This window comes from Martes martes, assembly GCF_963455335.1.
Source record: "Martes martes genome assembly, chromosome: 8".
Taxonomy (NCBI): Eukaryota; Metazoa; Chordata; class Mammalia; order Carnivora; family Mustelidae; genus Martes; species Martes martes.
This window is the reverse complement of record NC_137895.1, coordinates 82,666,639-82,687,841: the sequence shown is the minus strand read 5'-3', so window position 1 is coordinate 82,687,841 and position 21,203 is coordinate 82,666,639. Positions and strand designations below refer to the sequence as shown.

General features: G+C 42.1%; 1 protein-coding gene across 1 annotated transcript; it reads left to right on the top strand.

The window, feature by feature from the left end:
* Positions 1-16,262: 16,262 nt before the first annotated feature.
* AMIGO2 (adhesion molecule with Ig like domain 2) lies at positions 16,263-18,666 on the top strand (the record flags this gene model as incomplete). The annotated part of the gene is made up of 1 exon (XM_080812263.1): positions 16,263-18,666. One exon carries the CDS (start codon positions 16,263-16,265, stop codon positions 17,826-17,828), a length of 1,566 nt encoding a protein of 521 aa, XP_080668389.1. The 3' UTR covers positions 17,829-18,666.
* Positions 18,667-21,203: the final 2,537 nt, after the last annotated feature.

Here is a 21,203-nt window from a genome sequence, read left to right as displayed (position 1 = left end):
TGAAAGGATAAAGAAGAGGTGGTGTGTATATATACAAGGAATATTACTCAGCTACCAAAAGGAATGAAATCTTGGCATTTGCAACAACATGGATGTAGCTAGAGTGGGTAACAAGGAGGGAACTTGTGATGAGCACTTGGTATTATTATATGTAAGCGACGAATCACTAAATTCTACTCCTAAAACTAATATTACATGATATTTCAACTAACTGTAATTTATTTTATATTATTTTTAAAGATTTATTTATTTGAGAGAGAGAGCACCAAAGTGGGGCGAGGGGCAAAGGGAAAGAGAGAATCTCAAGCAGACTCCTCACTGAGTTTGGAGCCCAATATAGGGCTCAATCCCAGGACCCTGAGATCATGACCTGAGCCAAAATCAAGAGTTGAGACTTAACAAACTGAGCCACCCAGGTGCCCCAACTAACTGGAATTAAAATAAAAATTGGAAACTAAAAAAGAAGAAGAAGAAGAACAAAAGAAGGAGGAGGAGGAGGAGGAGGAGGAGGAGGAGGAGGAGGAGGAGGAGGAGAAGAAAAAGGAGAAGAAAAAAGAGGAGGAGGAGGGGGAGAATATGGTCTCTGACCACCATGGAATTAAGCTAGAGGTCAAAAATAAAAATAGAACAAAACCCAACTGCCTAAAATTAAATGATATGGTTGAAATAACCCATAAGATAAAGAAAAAACAGAAATTAGAAAATATTTAAACTGAATAATTAAAAATATATTTCAAAACTTTTGGGAAAAAGGTAAAATGATGGTTAAGAGGAAATATATAGTCTTAAATGCATATATAAAGGTCTAAAAAGTCTAAATATCAACAATTTAAGGATTAATCTCAAAAAGCTAGAACAAAGAGCAGCAACCAAACCTAAGGAAATAAATGATAAAGATAAAAGCTGAAACCAAGGGAACAAAAATGAAACACATCATAGAGAAAATCAACAAACTCAAAAGTTTGTTCTTCCAAAAGATTAGCAAAACTGACAAAACCCTAAAAAGACTGATATTTAAAATGTAGACAAAACAGGGATGTCTGAGTGGTTCAGTCAGTTAAGTGCCTGCCTTCAGCCCAGGTCATGACCCCAAAGTCCTGGGATCCAGTCCTGCATCTGGCTCCTTGCTCATCCAGGAATCTGCTTCTCCCTCTATCTGCCACTGACCTTGCATGTGTTCTCTCTCTCTCTCTGGCAAATGAATGAATAAATTAAATCTTTTTTAAAAAAAGTAGACAAAACACAAATAACAACAATAGCAGTGACAAAGATGATACCACTATAGATTGCACAATAAAGGTATTCTAAAAACAACTCTGCAGATGAATTTGATAATTTGGATGAAATGGACAAATTATTTGAAAAACACAAATTACCAAAGTTGATAGAAGAAATAAAAAATATGAATAATCCTGTACATATGAAAAATTAGAACTTATAATTGAAAAACCTTTCCCCAAAGAAAATCCCAGGCTCAGTGAGCTTATCAATGAATTCTTCCAAACACTTAAGGAAAAATAACACTTGTCTTATATAATTCTTCAAAAAGGCGGAAACAAAATCAAAGGTTCACAGACTTTTCAAAAAATGAAAACAGCAGAGACTTGACTTTGAAACTCTGATATTCTGAGAAAAAAATTGCAAACCTTTTTCATAAATATTTTAAAATTCTTCTTTTTAATTTTTCAAAAAATTTTAAAAGATTTTATTTATTTGTTTATTTGACAGAGAGAGACACAGTGAGAGAGGGAACAAAAGCAGGGGGAGTAGGAGAGGAAGAAGCAGGCTTCCCGCTGAGCAGGGAGCCCAATGTGGGGCTCCATCCTAGGACCCTGGGATCATGACCTGAACTGAAGGCAGACGCTTAATGACTGAGCCACCCAGGTGCCCCAATATTTTAAAATTCTCAATGAAGTATTAGGAAATCAAATCCAGTGGTGCAGTAAACAGTGCAGCTTAGTCTAGGTAGCAAGCATGGTTTAACATTCAAAACTCATAAACTTAGTTTACCACAGTGACAGAAAAAGGAATACAATCACATGATCTTTTCAAATGCAGAACAAACATCTGATGAATTCAATATTCATTTGTGACAAAAACTTTTAGCCAACTAAGAATAGAACTTCTGTAATGGGATAAAAAAAGAGCTACAAAATACCCACAGCAAACATCATTCTCAATGGTAGAATATTGAAAACTTTCCTTGAATATTGGGTGTGAGTCTAGAATAGCCACTGTGACCACTTGTATTCAACATTGTAACTGGAGGCCTAGCCCATGCAATAGGCAAGAGAAAGAGAAGTCATCGAGATTGAAAAAGAAGAAATAAGCTGTCATTTCCAGACGATAAAATCATGCACATAGAAAATTTCTAAAGAATCTATAGACAGACTCTTAGCATTAATAAAAGAATATAGGAAGGACATAGTCAAAATACTAAAATTATAGTCAAAATACTAAAATTAATTGCTACAGATTGATTGTTTGTGTCCCTTCCAAAATTTATATTTTCAAATCCTGACCCCAAGGTGATGATATTAAGAGATGCGGTATTTGGTAATCCTAAAATTTATATGGAACCAGAAAAGACCCTGAATAGCCAGAGTAATGTTGAAAAAGAAGACCAAAGTTGGTGGCATCACAATTCCAGACTTCAGGCTCTATTACAAAGCTATAGTCATCAAGATAGTATGGTACTGGCACAAAAACAGATACATAGATCAATGGAACAAGATAGAGAGCCCAGAAATGGACCCTCAACTTCATGATCAACTAATCTTCAACAAAGCAGGAAAGAAGGTCCAATGGAAAAAAGACAGTCTTTTCAACAAATGGTGTTGGGAAAATTGGACAACCAAATGCAGAAGAATGAAACTGGACCATTTCCTTACACCACACACAAAAATAGACCCAAATGCACTGAAGACCTAAATGTGAGATACGAATCCATTAAAGTCCTTGAAGAGAACACAGGCAGCAACCTCTTCCACCTCGATCACAGCAACTTCTTCCTAGAAACATGGCCAAAGGCAAGGGAAGCAAGGATAAAAATGAACTACTGGGACTTCATCAAGATAAAAAGCTTTTGGACAACAAAAGAAACAGTCAACGAAACCAAAAGACAACAGACAGAATGGGAGCAGATATTTGCAAAGGACATATCAGATAAAGGGCTAGTACCCAAAATCTATAAATAACTTATCAAACTCTCCACCCAAAGAACAAATAATCCAATCAAGAAATGGGCAGAAGACATGAACAGACACTTCTGCAAAGAAGACATTCAAATGGCCAACAGACACATGAAAAAGTGCTCAGCATCACTCAGCATCAGGGAAATACAAATCAAAACCACAAAAATACAAATCAAAACTAATTTTAGAATGGCTAAAATTAGCCAGTCAGGAAACAACAAGTTTTGGCAAGGATGCAGAGAAAGGGGAACCCTCCTACATTGTTGGTGGGAATGCAAGCTGGTGCAGCCACTCTGGAAAACAGTATGGCAGTTCCTCAAAAAGTTGAAAATAGAGCTACCCTATGACCCAGCAATTGCACTACTGGGCATTTACCCCAAATATACAAATGTAGTGACCTGAAGGGTCACATGTGCCGCAGTGTTTATAGCATCAATGTCCACAATAGCCAAAATATGGAAAGAGCCTAGATGTCCATCAACAGATGAATCAATAAAGAAGAAGGTAGATAGATAGATAGATAGATAGATAGATAGATATAGATAGATAGATATTCCATTATATATATATATATATAATGGAATATTATGCAGCCATCAAAAACCCAAAATCTTGCCATTTGCAACAATATGCATGGAACTAGAGGGTATTATGGTAAGTGAAATAAGTCAATCAGAGAAAGACAATTATCACGTGATCTCACTGATATGAGGAATTCAGGAAACAAGACAGAGGATCATAGGGGAAGAGAAAGAAAAATGAAACAAGATGGAACCAGACAGGAAGACAAACCGTAAGAGACTCTTAATCTCAGGAAACAAAGTGAGGGTTGCTGGGGAGTGGGAAGTGAGGGACGGGTGGCTGGGTGACGGACATTGGGGAGGGTATGTACTATGGTGAACACTGTGAATTGTGTAAGACTGATGAATCACAGAACTGTACCCCTGGGGCAAATAATACGTTATTTGTTAATTAAAAAAAAAAGAAATGGGGTATTTGGGAGGCAATTAGGTCATGAAAACAGAGCTTTGATGAACAGGATTAGTACCCTTAGAAAAGACCTTCCAGAGAGAGCCCCCCACGCCTTCCTGTCATCATTTTGAACATGGTGAGAAGCCATGATCTATGAATGAAGAAGGTCCTCCCCAGACACGAAAGCTACCAGCACCTTGATCTTGGACTTCCTGCCTCCAGAACTGTAAGATATAAATGTTGCCTGTAATCTGTCCAGTTTATGGTACTTTGTTATAGCAGCCCAAGCTGACTATGGCATGAGTCACATTTGTATATACTGGCAATAAACAAATAGAACATAAAACATGTTTACAATAGCATCCCAAAACTCAAATGCTTAGAAATAAATCTAATTAAAAATATGCAAGACCTTTAGCTGAAATTATAAAATACTATTGAGAAAAAATATAGGAGAGCCAAATAAATGGACGTATATATATTGTTATGGAATGGATAATTCAATGTTGTAAAAATATACATTCTTTCCAAATTGATGCATATTTCTATGCTCTTGCAACCAAAATTCAAGATGTGGGTTTCCTCCCCCAAGAATTTATAAATCAATTTTAAAATTCATATGGAGTGTCCCACTCTTGATTTTGGCTCATATCATGATCTCCGGGTTGTGAGGTAGCCTTGGGCTTTGTGCTGGGCATGGAGACTGCTTAAGATTCTCTCTCTCCCTCTCCTCTGCCCCTCTCTTCCCCGTTCACTCTCTAAAAAAATAAATAAAACAAAATTCATGTGGAAATGCAAAAGGCCAAGACTAACCAAGACATGCTTGAAGAGCAAATATGAAGGACTAACATTATGAGATATCAGAAACTATTATTATAAAGCCAAAGTAAGTGGGGCACTTGGCTGGCTTAGTTGGAGGAGCATGTGACTTTGAGCCCCACATTGGGTGTTGAAATAAATAAACTTCCAAAAAAATTAATAATAATAATAAAGTGAAGGTAATCAAAATTGTATGGTGCTGGTACAGATAACTGTCCAATGGAACAGACCCACATGTGCATACATGGTTTCATGACCCATACATGATTTGTGACAAAAGTGAACATGCAGAGCAGTAGGGAAAAGGATGGTCTTTTCAATAAATCATGTTGGGGCAACTGAATATCCATATGGGAAAAAATGTATATTGACTTCTACCTCACATTACACACAAGAATCAATTCCAGGTGTGTCTCAGTCTGTTGGGGATGCTAAAACAAAAATACAATAAACTTTGGTGTCTGGTGAGGGTCTGCTTTCTTGTTCATAGATGGCAACTTTTTGCTGTTGTTCTGTGGTGGGAAGTGTTCAGGGATCTCTCTGTAGCCTAATCCCATTTATGAGGTCTCCATCCTGATGAACTAATCATGTCCCAAATGCCCTGTCTCCTAATTCCAACAGCTTAGGGGTTACGATTTCAACATATGAATTTTGGGGGGCCACAAACTCAGATCACAGCAAGATGGATTAGAGAAATAAACTGAAAAGTAAGACGATAAAGTTTTTAGAGGAAAACATCTTTTTGATCTTTGAGTAGGCCATGTTTCCTAAATAGGAAATACAAAAGAAGAAACATAAAAGAAAAACATGACAATCTTGGCTATATTAAAACTAAGAACTGTTCACCAAGGTGAACGAAATGGCAACACACAGGATGGCATAAAATATTGAATATATATATTTATGTACACTTACCCTATATATATGATAAAAGACCCCACAAATCCAGAATATATAAAGAATCAATAAGAAAAAGACAGCTCAATAGCAGAATGGTCATAAAGGAGTATATGTAAATAAATGATAACCATATGACAATTTACCCAAGTTCATTAGTCTTCAGATAAGTGCAAATTAATACTCAATGGAATGCCACTACCTACCCCCCAAAATGATCAAGATGAAAAATATGGAAAGTAAAGAGTACTGATGAGAATGTGGAGGAACAGGAATTCTCCCATACCTCTGGGAAAATAAATTTGTACATCCACTGTGGAAAACTGGCAGTTAACTACTCAAGTTGAGTATGTGTACCACCTGGGCCAAGCAAATACATTTTGAGGTATATACCCAATAGAAATGTGCACATTATGTTTGTCAAAAGACCGGTATTAGAATATTCATGGAAACAGTACTTGAAATAGAAAAAATTGAAAATTACTTAGATGTCCATCAATAATAGAATGCATATTGTTAAATAGAATAAATAAATATTATAAAGAATAAATAGAATGCAATTGTTAAAGAGTCACATAGTGACTATATAGCTATGAAAACGATCTAGGCCAACATGTAAAAATAAGGGTGAACCTCTCAAATGCAAGTTCAACAATCAGAGCCAGACACAAAGAGTATATATTTCATTTCTATAAAGTATAAAAACAAGCAGAATTAATCCACGTTGGTGGAGGTCAGGAGAGTGGTTACCAGTGGGGAGTTAGTGCCTAGAAGGGAACATAGGAGCCTTAGAGTGCTGGTAAATGTTCTGTTCCTTGATTTGGGTGGCATTGCCCTTATTTGGCTAATTCTCTTCTGTGTATGCTCCATGATTCTTGTCTCATGACTATGGGAACTTATAATTTTTTCATCAGAATGGTTGGTCAAAACTCAACTTCTGTTTATGTAATTATTCATTTTACTTTCAATGTATATATTTATTATGATGTTTTATTGAGGTTCTGCAAAATGGCTGCTTTCTTTCCAGGTAGCGCCATTGCTTTCTGATAACCCTCCCTCTCTCCCTCCCTCCTTCCCTCCCTCCCTCCCGCCTTCCTTCCTTCCTTTCTTTTTTTTTTAATTCTTTTTATTTATTTCCTTGAGAGAGAGAGAGCACAGGGTGGAGGGGCAGAGAGGTCTTAGGCAGACTCCATGCTGAGCACAGAGCCCGATGCCAGACTTGATCTAATGACCCCAAGATCACAACCTGACCTGAAACCAAGAGTCAGAGGTTTAACCAACTGCACCACCCAGGCACCCCTCTGATATCTCCTGATTGAATTGGGTTCTTTGTTGATCCGCGTCTCTTCTGTGTGACCACCATTCAGCCTTACTGATGACGTTGTTCTGTCTTTGTATACTCTGTTCTTGTAGTGATGAGAAAAAGAGGGAGACCTTGCCTTTAATAAAAAGAGCAATTTTCTTAGTGGGGCAGAATCATAATGTCATTGCTTTTCCTGTGTAACTTGAAAGCTCACTGATCAGCTGCTTGGAACCTCCTGCCCAGGGATGACGGTGCCACGTGCAGCCAATCTGAGTATGTGGTCTTATTAGAAGACATAACTCTTTTGTAACAATGGATTTATTGTGCTATAACAGTTTGATCCCGCTACACATTACATTCATAAGACGACCTACACTTCCCCATCATTTCACACTCACCAAACATACCTATGACTATCAACTTGGCTTCCCAAAGCTTCCTTACAGGCAGAGACTCTGATCAGGCCCATGTCAAGTTCTGATCCACTTGATTTTTATTTTAAATTCACAGGTGGGTATTCTTCAGGGGAACATTATAAATCATTCACATTTTCTACAATGAACTCTGGGACATCAAAAATATCAAGCTTCTGAACCTGTCAAGGTGAGCTATGTGGATGTTATGAAGGTGGCCCTATCTGGAGAGTCCCCCATCCAGCTCTCCCCCAGACATACCAAACAAACCAAAAGACACATGTTGATACTTACTGGGTAAATGCATATCCTGCTTGTGCAAATGGACCTGAGGTCCTTGGGGCCTTCCTGGCAAAAGGGATTCGGAAGAGAGGAACTGAGATGTCCAACCGTTTCAATAACTATAATTGAGTCAATGAAAAAGTTCTACCGCTAGATAAATGTGGACGGCGGCCACAACAGCATGTTTTCCGTCATCCCGCTGTTTCTGCAAAGTATGAAATGTCAACGAGCAGACTCATCCTTCAGCAACTTGTTCAGATTTGCCCCTGACTACTTCTACACAACAGATTCCAAGACGACTTCCCTGGTTTTCCTCCACTTATTTGTCTCATGACGCAAGTAACAACATGTGAGAGCTGCCCTCTGGAGAGAGTGATTATTATTATTATTATTGGTGTTTTATTTTGTTTTTCCCCTGTAGTTCAAAACTCCTCTGAGTAGTCTCCCGTGTGTTCTGAGGTTGCCAATCATCACTCCTAGCTAAAAGTCTCCGCCCAGGATGTTTCTCCATGACATGCCAGCTTCGAGTCCCAAGGGGCTTGGAGAAGCCCACGCCACAGACCCACAGCTCCCTCCAGTCTGCGGCGGAGTACCTAGGAGAATAAGGCAGGGCTGAGCCAACAGCAGGTTCTCATTTGGAGGACCCGCTGTACTCTGGTACAGCCAGGCCCAGGGGAGCCACATAATTAGTGCAAACATCACTGTGGCGAGGCACCTCTCCAGCTCTGTTTCTTTTGTACATAAAACCAGCTTCAGTTCCATTAGGTTCAACAGACATTTGCTCAACATCTGTGCTGTGTCAGATCACGTCCAAGGCGCAAGGACAGCAAAGATGAGTAACACAGGACTGGGACTCCCTGCGATACTTGTTTCCTGCTTTATCTTTCCCAAAGCAACTTTCCAGGTCTCAGCTCATCTCAGTCAACTGTGTGAAACCCAGCAGTGCCTCTGCTTGCACGGGATTCCCATTTTACGGATGAGGAGGGTGAGCCTAAAAGACCAGGTCACTTACCCAAGGTTATGCAGTTAATAAATGGAAGTTCTGCCCACCACAACACAGAAAGCTGATTCGTTAGTCAATGCTCTATTTTACTATGTCACCTTTTTTTTTTCTTTGACACATTGCCATTTGGCATGTGATTAGAGGATGTTTGAGACTCTTAACTGTGGCGAGAGAGATACTCCTTTCCTTGCTTATAATTCTCCACTATGAATGCCATGGATAAAAGGAGCCATATTATGGTCGCTTGATTCTAAGATAATTGTCATCCCTAACCATTCAAGGGGTTCTTTCCAAATTGTACTATTATTTGCATATGCTTGTCTTTGTTGAGTCAGCTATTGGGTCAACAAGAAATGAGGAAGGTCTAAAAACCCGCCTGTATTGGAATTTTTCAATGTCCAAAATGCCTATTCTGTTGCAAATATTTTGGCTCTTTGCTATGTCCACTTTGAAATTGAATTATATACTGTCTTATACCCTATAATTATTTCGAATAACACTATAAATTCCTAGAGGAGAACAACCATATGATGGCTCTGGGACTGTGGCCAGGACTAACAATATTTGCTGAATGGAATTTAAATCAGGGCTGACCCCTCTCCTCCCTAATGGGAAGCATTAGAGCTAATGGTAGAGCGTGAGAGCAGAGTGAGACAGCAGGGTGAGAGATCTGGTTCTACCGCTAATCTTGGGTGAGTTACATAAACCGACTCAGTCCCATTGCCCTCATTAGACAATGGGGATGTTAATGACCATCTCTTAGGGCTCTTGAAAGAATTAAATGCAAAGTCTGGTGTATTGTAGTAAAAATGCAATAAATGTTGGGTCTTGTTATCAAACGCACTTTCTTGGATCTTTCCACAGGTCCTTCTGACTTTCCTTATATGAATGCAATATTGCTTTTCACTATCACAGACTGAAAGGTCAGAGTTCCAGAGCAAATTATGCATGCAAAAACCACCACAGAGAGCCTTATATTTGCTGAAAATAATAGAATGAGCATTTACAATTGTGGCGGCTCTCTGATAGAGTTTATTATTTTTTCTCTCAATTCCATTTTATTTTGTGTTAATTTTGTCTAGCAAATACTTATTGCTCCAAATCAGGTATTTATTTGAATATGCAGATAGTAGTAACTTTATGAAAAGTGACCATTTAATTACTGCTACAGGAAATCCTATTTTTTTAAAGAACATAAAACAGGAGTCTGAACACTTCCTATAATTCTCCAAACTGGGTTTGTGAAACATTGTCCATATTTATCAGAGAGATAGAATTAGCCCCAGTTTTGAGGAATGTAATAGCATTTAGGGATTCAAATAGATGATTCCTTCAGGCTAATAATGAGCAAAACAGAAATTAGAGCACTCACCATTTATGACCGAAATTGCAAGAGGTAACCATAATGCTAGGAGCACGGCTTTGACACACTGAATTTTATAAAGCAAGTGTTCATCTGCTTACTTCATTCCTAAGGCTGAGACTTTCAGAGCATTAAGAAAAAAAAAAAAAACTACAAAAAACCACCACCACCACCAACAAAAACCAAAGTCTGTTTATTTTTTTCTCTTTACATAATTATGACAAACCATCCTTTTGCAACATCTCAGTTTCCTTACTACAATGGATTTATTCTTTGAGCAGAAATGTAATTTACCAGTAAGATTGTAAATGGCATTCTCTGATTCTTTACATCCTTTCTGTATTTCCAATTTTTCTACACTGAGCATGTCGTACTTTTAGGATTAAGAAAAAAGGGCTTCAGTTGTTCTTTTTGTTTTTCTTTCTCACCCAAAAACACATGGACACATGGTGTTGTGGGGCAGAGTCTTGCTGCCTTCACAAAGGCTGGTCTAAGTATGCGCTGAGAGAGAAGGATGCATAGCTCTTGGGAGCTGACCCAGCCAAAGATGTTGAGCCTCACATCTGGGAGCACGGACAATTGGTCACCGAGAAATACGTGAGTGACTAGTATGCCTCTCATTCTAGTCGGGCTTGCATGGCTATGACAGCCTTTATGTATGGCTATAATTCTCAGCCTAAAGAATAGTGTCTGGCACATAGTAATGCTCAGTAAATATTTGCCAAATAAAGGATTGTAGTGCCAACCCAGAACAAGTCAGGGGAAATTAGAGTCACTTCCATTGGAGAAATCAGAAGAGGGTTTTGGTCTCTGAAACTAGAGTCCCTGAATAATAAATCGGAATCACAATAAAGCAGAAACATTGATGCATATGACTTAGTCACAAGTAACTTGAAACAACTGCAAGTACTCATTGTGTTTTTTCATATCACAAAACCATTGTAAAAAAAAAACAAAATGCAGATAAGGAAAGAGGACAATTCTAAAAACCTACTTATGACATAAGTATGTACTCTTTCAGATGATCTTCAAAGGTGAAAAAGTGTGAGTTTGTTTCTGTGAATTTCATGTCAACTAAACTAGAAAAAAAAAGGAAAAAGAAAAAAGGAACAACCTAAGCATTCTAATGTCCTTGAAGACAGGAGATAGAACAGATGAGTGAGAACTGCTCAAAAAGTTGCCCATTCTGGACTCTCCCTGGAGAGGGCTTGTGGGTAACGACTTGCCCGCATTTCTAGCCAAGGCGGTTGCCAGAGAACCAAGCCACCAGCTGACCCAGGCCTCCTGGAGTTCAGAGAGCCTGAATCTCCATACAGCCAGGGACACAGGACTGGGTGAGAAATCTGGTTCTACTGTAAGTCCTGGGTAATTTGCAAAAACCAACTGGATGAGACCAAAAGAAAATTAGGCTGTTACAGGAGCAGAGCACACTTCCAGAGTTGGTGGGCAAAGGGCCGTGTTTCCCATAGGCCGGGTCTCTACACACTGTAAAAACCCTCTGCACAGTGTTTTCCCCAGAGTGAGGGGGCCTTGGCAGAAAGCTCTTGTGTGCAACAGTGAGGTGCCTGCTGGGCTGGAGAACCCCCGGGGGATATTCCTGAAGAACACCGGATGCGTCCCCAGGTGACAAAAGGAGGCCATGTTAAATATCTGCTGATGTCCCAGTGCCACCTGTTTACGGGATGGGTGCTAGAATCCGAGGAAACACAGAATGGACAAGCCCTTCATAGGACCTAAAGTTACAGTGAAGTGTTCATTCTTAGAAAAAAGGATTTGGAATCACAAACTAGTGCTATCACCATTTCTTGTTTTGTATCTCTGAGGCCTTAAGTCTTTGACGGCAACAAGGGAAAACCCCGAGATTTCATCTACCTAAATCCCTGCCCCCAGGTCAGAGTTACTTGCAGACCAGGCCAGGCACTCTCACACACTCACCCCTGCCTCTGTACACTAGATTCAGAATCGATCCACTTTCTACCAGCCACTGGAATCATTGAATGGTCAAAAATACCGAAAGATTGTGCCATGTGGAAAAGACCAGAAGAATATCTATCTGTCCTATTTTAAACTCCTGAGAAGGCAACTCAACCATCTGTCTTGGCAACCATTCCAGCCTCGAGCCACCCCGTCAGAAACATCTCTTTTCAGTTTAATCTAAATCCTTCAAATGGAGCCTCAAGCTAATTTCATCCCATTCCATTTTCAAATAATTTGGAACACAGTTGTTTACCATCTGGATTATAGGATTACATAATGTTGCAGTGTTATGGCGAGCAGTAAATGAAATAATTCATGTAAAACACAGAGCTCAGAATGTAGCACATCATAATAGCCCTTCATATTTATCATCACCATCATTACACGCTCTAGGACTCCTGCAGTCACGAGCACATGAACGCAACTTAAAATAATTTAAGAAAATAAAGGGGGATAGAGAATGTAACTAGAAAGGAAGTAAACATGAGCAGTGGCCTTCAGGTACCACTGGATCTAGGACTCAAGTCTTGATCACAGGGCTCCTCTTTCCCTCCCTTCTCTTCTGTCTCTCTGACAAGCTTTAGGAAGTATAGAGAACAGGATATCAACCACCAGACTCAGCTCAAATAGGCCTAGAAGAGGTTCCCCATTCCTCAGTCTATTTATCAAAAATTTACTGAATGCCAAGCAAGTGTCAAGCAGAGTTCTAGAAGCTAAGAATAGATCAGTGTCCCAGACATAACATTTCTGCCCTTGTGGAACTTCCCTTCTAATGGAAAGAGAGGAACTGGCAGGAGAGATAAAAGGATGTGGAGAAAGTTTCCTCCATAACATAAGGTCACACCTTACACCCAAAATTAAGGTAAATGCTTAGCTTTTTCTTCTCAAAGCCAAGAAAACCCACCCTTTCAAAACTCCTTTCCTCTTGCCAAATGGGCAGAATCTCAAAAATCAGGACTTCAAATAGATAAGCGTGAGTAGATGTTGAGTGTATTCGGTTTATTTCTGCTGTGGGATTTTTGCACGCGTGTTTCTAGGATGCCCCTAGAGCTATAAGGACATAATCTGGGTCCACGTTTGAGTCCCTTTTCTTTTGACGGTACTTTCCTAGGACATACAGGACTTTCTTCCACCTTCATGGTTTCCTTTGAATAAGATGTCATGTCCTTAGTAAAACATTGCAAAAACCCATTTGTTAGTCATTTAGAGAGCATTCCTCTGAGTGAGTTGAATTCCATTTCTCTGTGTTAACCGTTGTTAACTGTAAAAATGAAGGCCTGGAGACCCAGGATTTTTGAGAGCCCTGGGAAGTGTGGCTTAACTTTCGAAACGTTCATCCTCTGCCTCTCTTGGGAGCCCACAGTGAGGAAGATTTCCTAGAGCATGTCAGGCTGCACTCTTAGGATAAAATTCCACTTTTCATGAAACTGAAACTGCCCTGAATAAAGCTGCTTTCACCTGAAAAAAAAAAAAAAAATCTTGATTTCCCAGGGCTAGTCCAGATCTGTTCTACAAACAGGCTGACTAAATTAACAATGCACACAGTTCTATTTAAATTTGGCACTGGCCTAACAGATCTGTGCTACCACATGAATCCATTCATGAACAATGTAGGGACCAACTCCCAGTAAATTCAAGGTTGCTCAAGTGTGCTTGGGGGGTGGGGGAGAGGGAGGAGTCGGTTGTTGTAACATCCGTTTTATCTTTCAAGTAATATTACAAGTTATTTGCCCCACTCCTGTTTTCTCAATTTGGTCTGCTTTTCAGTCTCCCTATCCCTTCCACTTTAGTTAGTTATCTCTTGTCAGGGCAGTAATTTATTTTTTTTTAATCCAGATATAATGGACAAATGGGCCATCTGGCTCAGTCAAATCCCATCGTTAAAACTGATCTTGGAATTAAACAAAAACGGATTTTTAATCGAAAAGCTCATCAGCCCCAAGCCCTCCACCTTGCATTTGTCCAGCTGGGCTTTTTTGTTTGTTTGTTTGTTTGTTTGCGGGGTGTTCACCTCGGACTACGCCTTTCCTAGTTTGCTAAGACCAAAGCACGCTCGAGTCTGGCGCCCGCCAGTCTCTTGGAAGTTATGAAGAGCCCCGGAGCAGGGACCCCTTCTAGGATCAGTCCCTATCTGGCATGAACACACTTGCTTCCACCGCCCCCACCCTGCCCACTCCAACCCCCTAAAAAAAGTGGGGGGGAGTATGGCTCCGGGAGATAGATATATAGATAGATAGATAGGTATATCTATATATACCTATCTATCTATCTATAGATATAGATAGATAGATATACCTATCTATCTATCTATCTATAGATATAGATAGATAGATATACCTATCTATCTATCTATATATAGATATCATTTCTTTTTTCCTTTTTAAAGCTTAAAATCCTTATCTTTGCATTCCAGCCGGAAGGTCGGCCCCAAGCCTTCTTTCCTGTCTTCTCCTTTTCGGATTGGGCACCATCCCTGATGCCGCCTCCTGAGTTAGGAAAGGGATAGAACTTTCCCAGGGAGGTGCGGCGTGTCCCCACAGTGCCTTCCCGGTTCCTTCCCCCAAACAGAGATCCTGGTGGCACCGGAGGGAAAGTGCCATTTCCCTACACTCCCGCCCACCTCACCCCCCTAAACGTGGCCGAGGACGGAAGGCCACTTCTGGGTTTATTTTGTAGACGTTTAAAAGCCGCTGCACTTAGCCCGGCGGGAGCCCTCTTGGCCCTGGCCCAAAGAAAGCTACAAGAGGTCGGGGAGCTCAGTGGACCCCGGCGGCCGCGACAAGTGGGGTCTTCAAGGGAGAGACCTCTCCTTCCCTGGCTGGGCGTGCCCCCTGAACCCCCGCCCCACCCCACCACCCCGTTCGGGGCTGGGCACACGCACACACAGCGGGTGGGAATGGGTGAGCCTCGGGCGTGCACCTCGCTCCACCGCGTCCCTCTCCCGGGAGGCAGGAGGTGGCTGCGAGGCCGCGGGGTGTGTGTGGGGGGGACGGTGAGAGGGATGCCGGCCGCCGCTCCGATTGGCTGCGCCGCCGCCCCCTCCCCGCGCCGCGCGCCCCCCGCAGTGCGCCCAGCCCGCTCCAGCCCGCAGCCTCCGAGCCTCTTCGAGGCGGGAGGACGCGCAGGGGCGGGACCGTGTCCCCGCCCCGCATCCGACCCCGCGCACGGGGATAAAACCCGGGCGGCGGCGCGCGGGAACCCCGGGTCCTGCTGGCTCCCGAGCGCGGGGAGGCGGGGCCGGGACCTACCCGCTGCCGGCGCCCCCGCCCCTCGGACCCCGCTCCGGGAGTGGGTCGCCCCGCGCCAGGACACGCGACGGCCAGGGAGCCGAGCCGGTACCTTGAGCCGAGCAATGAAGAGAGCCCGGGAGAACCCTCCGGAGCCGGCCGAGACGTTTCCTGCGCCCGGGGTGGCTGCCGCCGCCGCGGCTGCTTGAAACTCCCCAAAGTTGAGAGCCAGCGAGAGGCTGCCGCCCGCCGGGAGCAGGAGGGAAAGGAACTCGGAACAGGCAGGAGGGACGGACAGAGACAGACAGACTCACAGATCTTCAGAAGACACCACCGTCGGCGGCCTATCTCCAGAGCCGGTGAGGCTTTTCAGCTCTGTGAGTTGTTTTCTGGAGGGGTGGCTTCCTATGCATTTCCGTTTGTTTGTAGGACGCGTTTGTGTATTTTTGTGTCTGTTGCAGGGAGTTTAAAAAACGACGCAGCCTGCACGTTAAAAAAAATACTGACTTTCTGATGTTGAGACGGTTGTATTGACAGATTGCGACCGTCAGTGCCCGTAAGCAGGAGTACCCCAGGAAAAGAAATTGCATTTAACAGTAAAAACCACCGTAGTAGGCTCCCCCAGCGTGACATACAACCTGCATTTCAAAAGTTACTGAAAAGAAAGCAAGATATATGACTCTTAAGGGTTAACTGGTGGTAGTTAACTTTGCTTTCTCCCCCCGCCCCCCCATATTGATTGTTTACCAGGTTCACTGGTGGGAGGCTGAGCTGGTGGAAAGGCGCCAGGAAGAGACTTGGAGGCGACCATAATGTCTTTACGTTTACACACGCTGCCCACCCTGCCTGGAGTTGTCAGACCGGGCTGCAGGGAGCTGCTGTGTTTGTTGGTGATCACGGTGACCGTGAGCCGTGGCGCCTCCGGTGTGTGCCCCACTGCTTGCATCTGTGCCACGGACATCGTGAGCTGCACCAACAAAAACCTGTCCAAGGTGCCTGGGAACCTTTTCAGACTGATTAAGAGGCTGGATCTGAGCTATAACAGAATCGGGCTCCTGGATGCCGAGTGGATTCCAGTATCATTTGTTAAGCTGAACACCCTTATTATTCGTCATAACAACATCACCAGTGTAGCCACAGGCAGTTTTTCCACAACTCCAAATCTGAAGTGTCTTGACTTATCGTCCAACAAGCTGAAGACCCTGAAAAGTGCAGTGTTCCAAGAGTTAAAGGTTCTGGAAGTGCTCCTGCTTTACAACAATCACATTTCCTATCTGGATCCCTCAGCTTTTGGAGGGCTCTCCCAGTTGCAAAAACTCTACTTAAGTGGAAACTTTCTTACGCAGTTCCCCATGGATTTGTATGTTGGAAGGTTCAAGCTGGCAGAACTGATGTTTCTAGATGTTTCTTATAACCGAATCCCCTCCCTGCCAATGCACCATATTAATTTAGTACCAGGAAAACAGCTGAGAGGCATCTACCTTCATGGAAACCCATTTGTCTGTGACTGTTCCCTTTATTCATTGCTGATCTTTTGGTATCGCAGACACTTTAGCTCAGTGATGGATTTTAAGAATGATTATACCTGTCGCCTGTGGTCTGACTCCAAGCACTCCCAGCAGGTGCTTCTGCTCCAGGATAGCTTTCTGAATTGCTCGGACAGCATCATCAATGGCTCCTTCCGTGCACTTGGCTTTATTCATGAAGCTCAAGTCGGGGAAAGGCTGATTGTCCCCTGTGACAGCAAGACAGGCAATGCAAATACCGATTTCATTTGGGTCCGGCCGGATAACAGGCTGCTGGAGCCCGATAAAGAGCTGGAGAACTTTCACGTGTTTCGCAATGGAAGTCTGGTCATAGAAAGCCCTCGCTTTGAGGACGCTGGAGTCTATTCCTGTATCGCCATGAACAGGCAGCGCCTCTTAAACGAGACGGTGGATGTTACCATCAACGTAAGCAATTTCACCGTAAACAAATCCCATGCCCACGAGGCATTTAACACAGCATTCACCACCCTCGCAGCCTGCGTGGCCAGTATTGTTTTAGTACTTTTGTACCTCTATCTGACGCCGTGTCCTTGCAAGTGTAAAACCAAGAGACAAAAAAATATTCTCAACCAAAGCAATGCCCATGCATCTATTCTGAACCCCGGCCCTGCCAGCGACGCCCCCGCTGACGAACGGAAGGCAGGGGCTGGGAAAAGAGTGGTGTTTTTGGAACCCCTGAAGGATACCGCTGCAGGGCAGAACGGCAAAGTCAGGCTCTTTCCCAGTGAACCGGTCATAGCCGAGGGCATCCTGAAGTCCACGAGGGTGAAATCCGACTCCGATTCGGTCAATTCCGTGTTTTCAGACACACCCTTTGTGGCGTCCGCTTAATTTTGTGCCTGTCTGTGTAGGCTGTAGTCATTTAATCACTCCGTACTTAACTTTCCGTGCAGTTTGCAGAATAAACAGGAGGACACAAATGGTGGTGTTTTGTGTTTTGAAATGCAACCAAATGGCCTCTTTAACTGCTTACTAGGAAATGTAGTGAGGGGTACTTCGGTTCCTCAGTGTGCCAGAAAAAGATGGGGTTGTTTCCCAAAGTTTAAGTTCTAGATAACAGTCTCTTAGTCTTTAGCGCTGCTGACCATTTCAAAGCTGGTCTGGAGGTGACCTTGTCTTTTTGTCCAGGATTCTTGAAAGAAATAATAAATTTCATGAAAGGAAAGTAAAGAGACTTTACTAACTTCTTAGGACCAAAGTTATTTTAAAGAAAAGCATCAGTGTCCTATTTTATTTTTTAAAAGATGCAGAAGGAAGAACTTTTGTAAGCACAAAAGTAAGGTTAGATTTGGGAATAATTCAGCTGATTTCATCACCCGAGACTGCAAGAAACAGCATACACTGATACAATTTGCTGGATAACACCACATCCCAAATGGTGTTAGCTAAATAGTGCAATAAAGGTACATTTGTTTGACTGTCTTCTTTTCCATTCTGTACATTTCTTATCCTTGCACAAAAGATCTTATTGAAAGTTGAAAGTTATCATTTGTTGCCATAAGTATGTAGGTGTCAATACCAAAATGTCTGAGTAACTTCTTAAACCTTTGTTCTAGCTAATGTTTGTCATAGGCTCGTGTATATGTAAACCAAATTATATGAACTATTCAATAGATCCTACTGTATTGTGCTTTGAGCATTTGAATTAATGTAAATATATGTATTCTGTGACTTGACGTTCTGTTTTATTTGGCTATTTAAAAACATAAATCTCAGATGTTTTATGTGATCAGATTGTTCTGCTCTGTCTAAAGCACCCTTTCGAGCAAGTATCTCTCCAGATTTTTTGGAGTTACAGCATAGAGTTCATCTTGTCAGAGAAAGGCTCTAAAGTGTTCTCTCCAATTTATGCCTTTATATGACGCTTTGCTCTGATATCATTATGTACTTCAGCCCCGATCCTGTAGCACACTGAGGGCCCGAGAGACCTCCTCCTTGTTCCCGACTCTGCTGTGAGTGATCGAGTACTCGTTCTGGACCTAGACTGCCTCAGCTATAAAATGAAGATCACAGGCAAGGGATGTTTTAGGTTCCTTCCCATGCCGGAAGTGATGATGTCCGGGTGGCCTTGGTCCCATCACAGACTTGTACGGGCTCTTGGAAACTGTCCCACATACCGCTGGACTCCAGGAGTGGGGTTAGGATAGACTAGCCTAGTGCTGCATAGCCCGAAGGGACATTTTGGACCGTCAAGTCCATCTCCTTCTCTTTCTCAGGGACAAATGAAGCCCAGAGAAAATTGCGGGTTATGTAAGACGACACAGTGAATTAGTGACCGGGATGGAAGGAGAGCTCAGGTATGGGATTCTTCCTGGCAAAGACAAGGGAGTCCAAGAATGGTGGGACTAGAGAAAGAGCCAAAGAATAAGACAAAAGAGTGGTCAGAAAGTGGCAAAGGGGAATGAGGGCTGTGTTGTCCCTGGGGCTAAGAGAGAAGACGATTTGCAAAAGCTGAAAATGGGCAACAGTGACAAAGACTCAGAGAAGGAGATGACGAGGGAAGACTGACACACTGGTGGTTGGGGGCAACAGTGGACATTTGGTGACAGCTCTGTAAGTGGGAAGCCAGGCTCCCAGTGGCAGACACCGGTCACCAGGGGGCTGCGGAGTGAGTAAGTGAGTGGCCCGGTTCTGTACCCCCACAGAATTAAGATGCAGAGACACTACTCGGTAGCATCGAAAATTCTTTGTGGTGTGGTGTGTAAAAATTGCAGCTTCTGCCTTTAAAACATAGACCTCACCAATTAGATAAGATCCTTTAGACCCAAAGCTATTACAGGCAAACGTTTTATTCCTGTTCCTGCCATTTAGTTAATTAGGAAGAATTCTGTGATATGTATGACCTTGAAGTCCTTACTCTTCATGCTTGGAGAAACTCACCCAAAGATACTGTGATTTGTTGAGCTTCACACAGCTAGTCCAGACACAAGGAAAAACTCTTGAACCACCAATGCTCTCTGGCAATGGGCAGGGCTGCCTCCAGGGGCCATGATTACCTTGACTTTGAGCGGGCCAAAGAATAGGGCCATATACTGGTAGGGAAGTTTCAGAGAGGGTCTCTGAATTGTACCTTTTCTGGACAGGATCTCAAGGGTCCTTCAGCCCTCAAAACCCTTGATCCTAGGAAACGACTGTTGCTTTTGGCAGAATAACATGGATAGTGCTTGGAGGAGGGAGTTTGTGGAGCTTGATCCTGGCTGGTCCTCGTACATTTCAGGTAAATGACAAGCTGAGCTGAGATCCACATTAACCATGCATAATCACAATGAAAACGAACAAACAAAATCCTGAATACTGAAAAGCAAAGCTGTGTTTTGAACAAAAGTAAGGTGGCATGGTGGTGAAAGCATGGAACTAAATGTTAGAATGTAGAATTCTAAGTTTTTAGGTATATCTTTTTTTTTTTTTTTGGTAGCAGCCTGATCACATGTATTTCAAATATAGAAACAGAACTAATTTGTACCTTAAATTTGTCCCACTCAAAAATTTTATATAATTTCCCTTCCAAGTAATAATCTGAATTATGTAACTAGGTTATTCCTTTAAAATAGTTAGTATTTTTTATTATAGAGTTGTGAGAGAGGTGGATGCACATTGGAGAAATCAAGCAAAGACCAAAGATGTGAAATTTTCCTGGACTCAGAGTATTTTTTCACTAAAGTTAGATGATACTAGTCTTATGGCAGTGGACTCTGTAGATAATCATTAGTTAAATTTCTTAACTACACTTTTTCTTAAGATTTATAATCTGAGGGGAGTCTGGGTGCCCAGTTGGTTAAGTGTCTACCTTAGGCTTAGATCATGATCCCAGGGTCCTGGAATGGCAGGGGCGGGGTAGGGGGTTGAGGTCCCTTCTCAGTGAGGAATCTGCTTTTCCCTTTCCCTCTGCCCCTCTCCCTGCCTCATGCTATCTTGTGTGCATGCACTCTCTCAAATAAATAAATAAAATCTGAAAAAAATAAAAAGGTTTATAATCTGAAAGAATGACCTAAGACATTTTCTTACTTAGAATCAACTTCTGCATTATTCCTCATTTTTGGCCTAAAGAGATGTAAACACATTTATTTTTGTTTTTAATTTCATGAATTATTTGCCCAAAAAAATGTGTTTTACAAATTTTCTTATTTTTCTAGGAATAAACATTTTCCTAGATGCTTATCACAAGGGATGTAAATGAAACTTATGGAGGTGGGAACCAGAGACAGG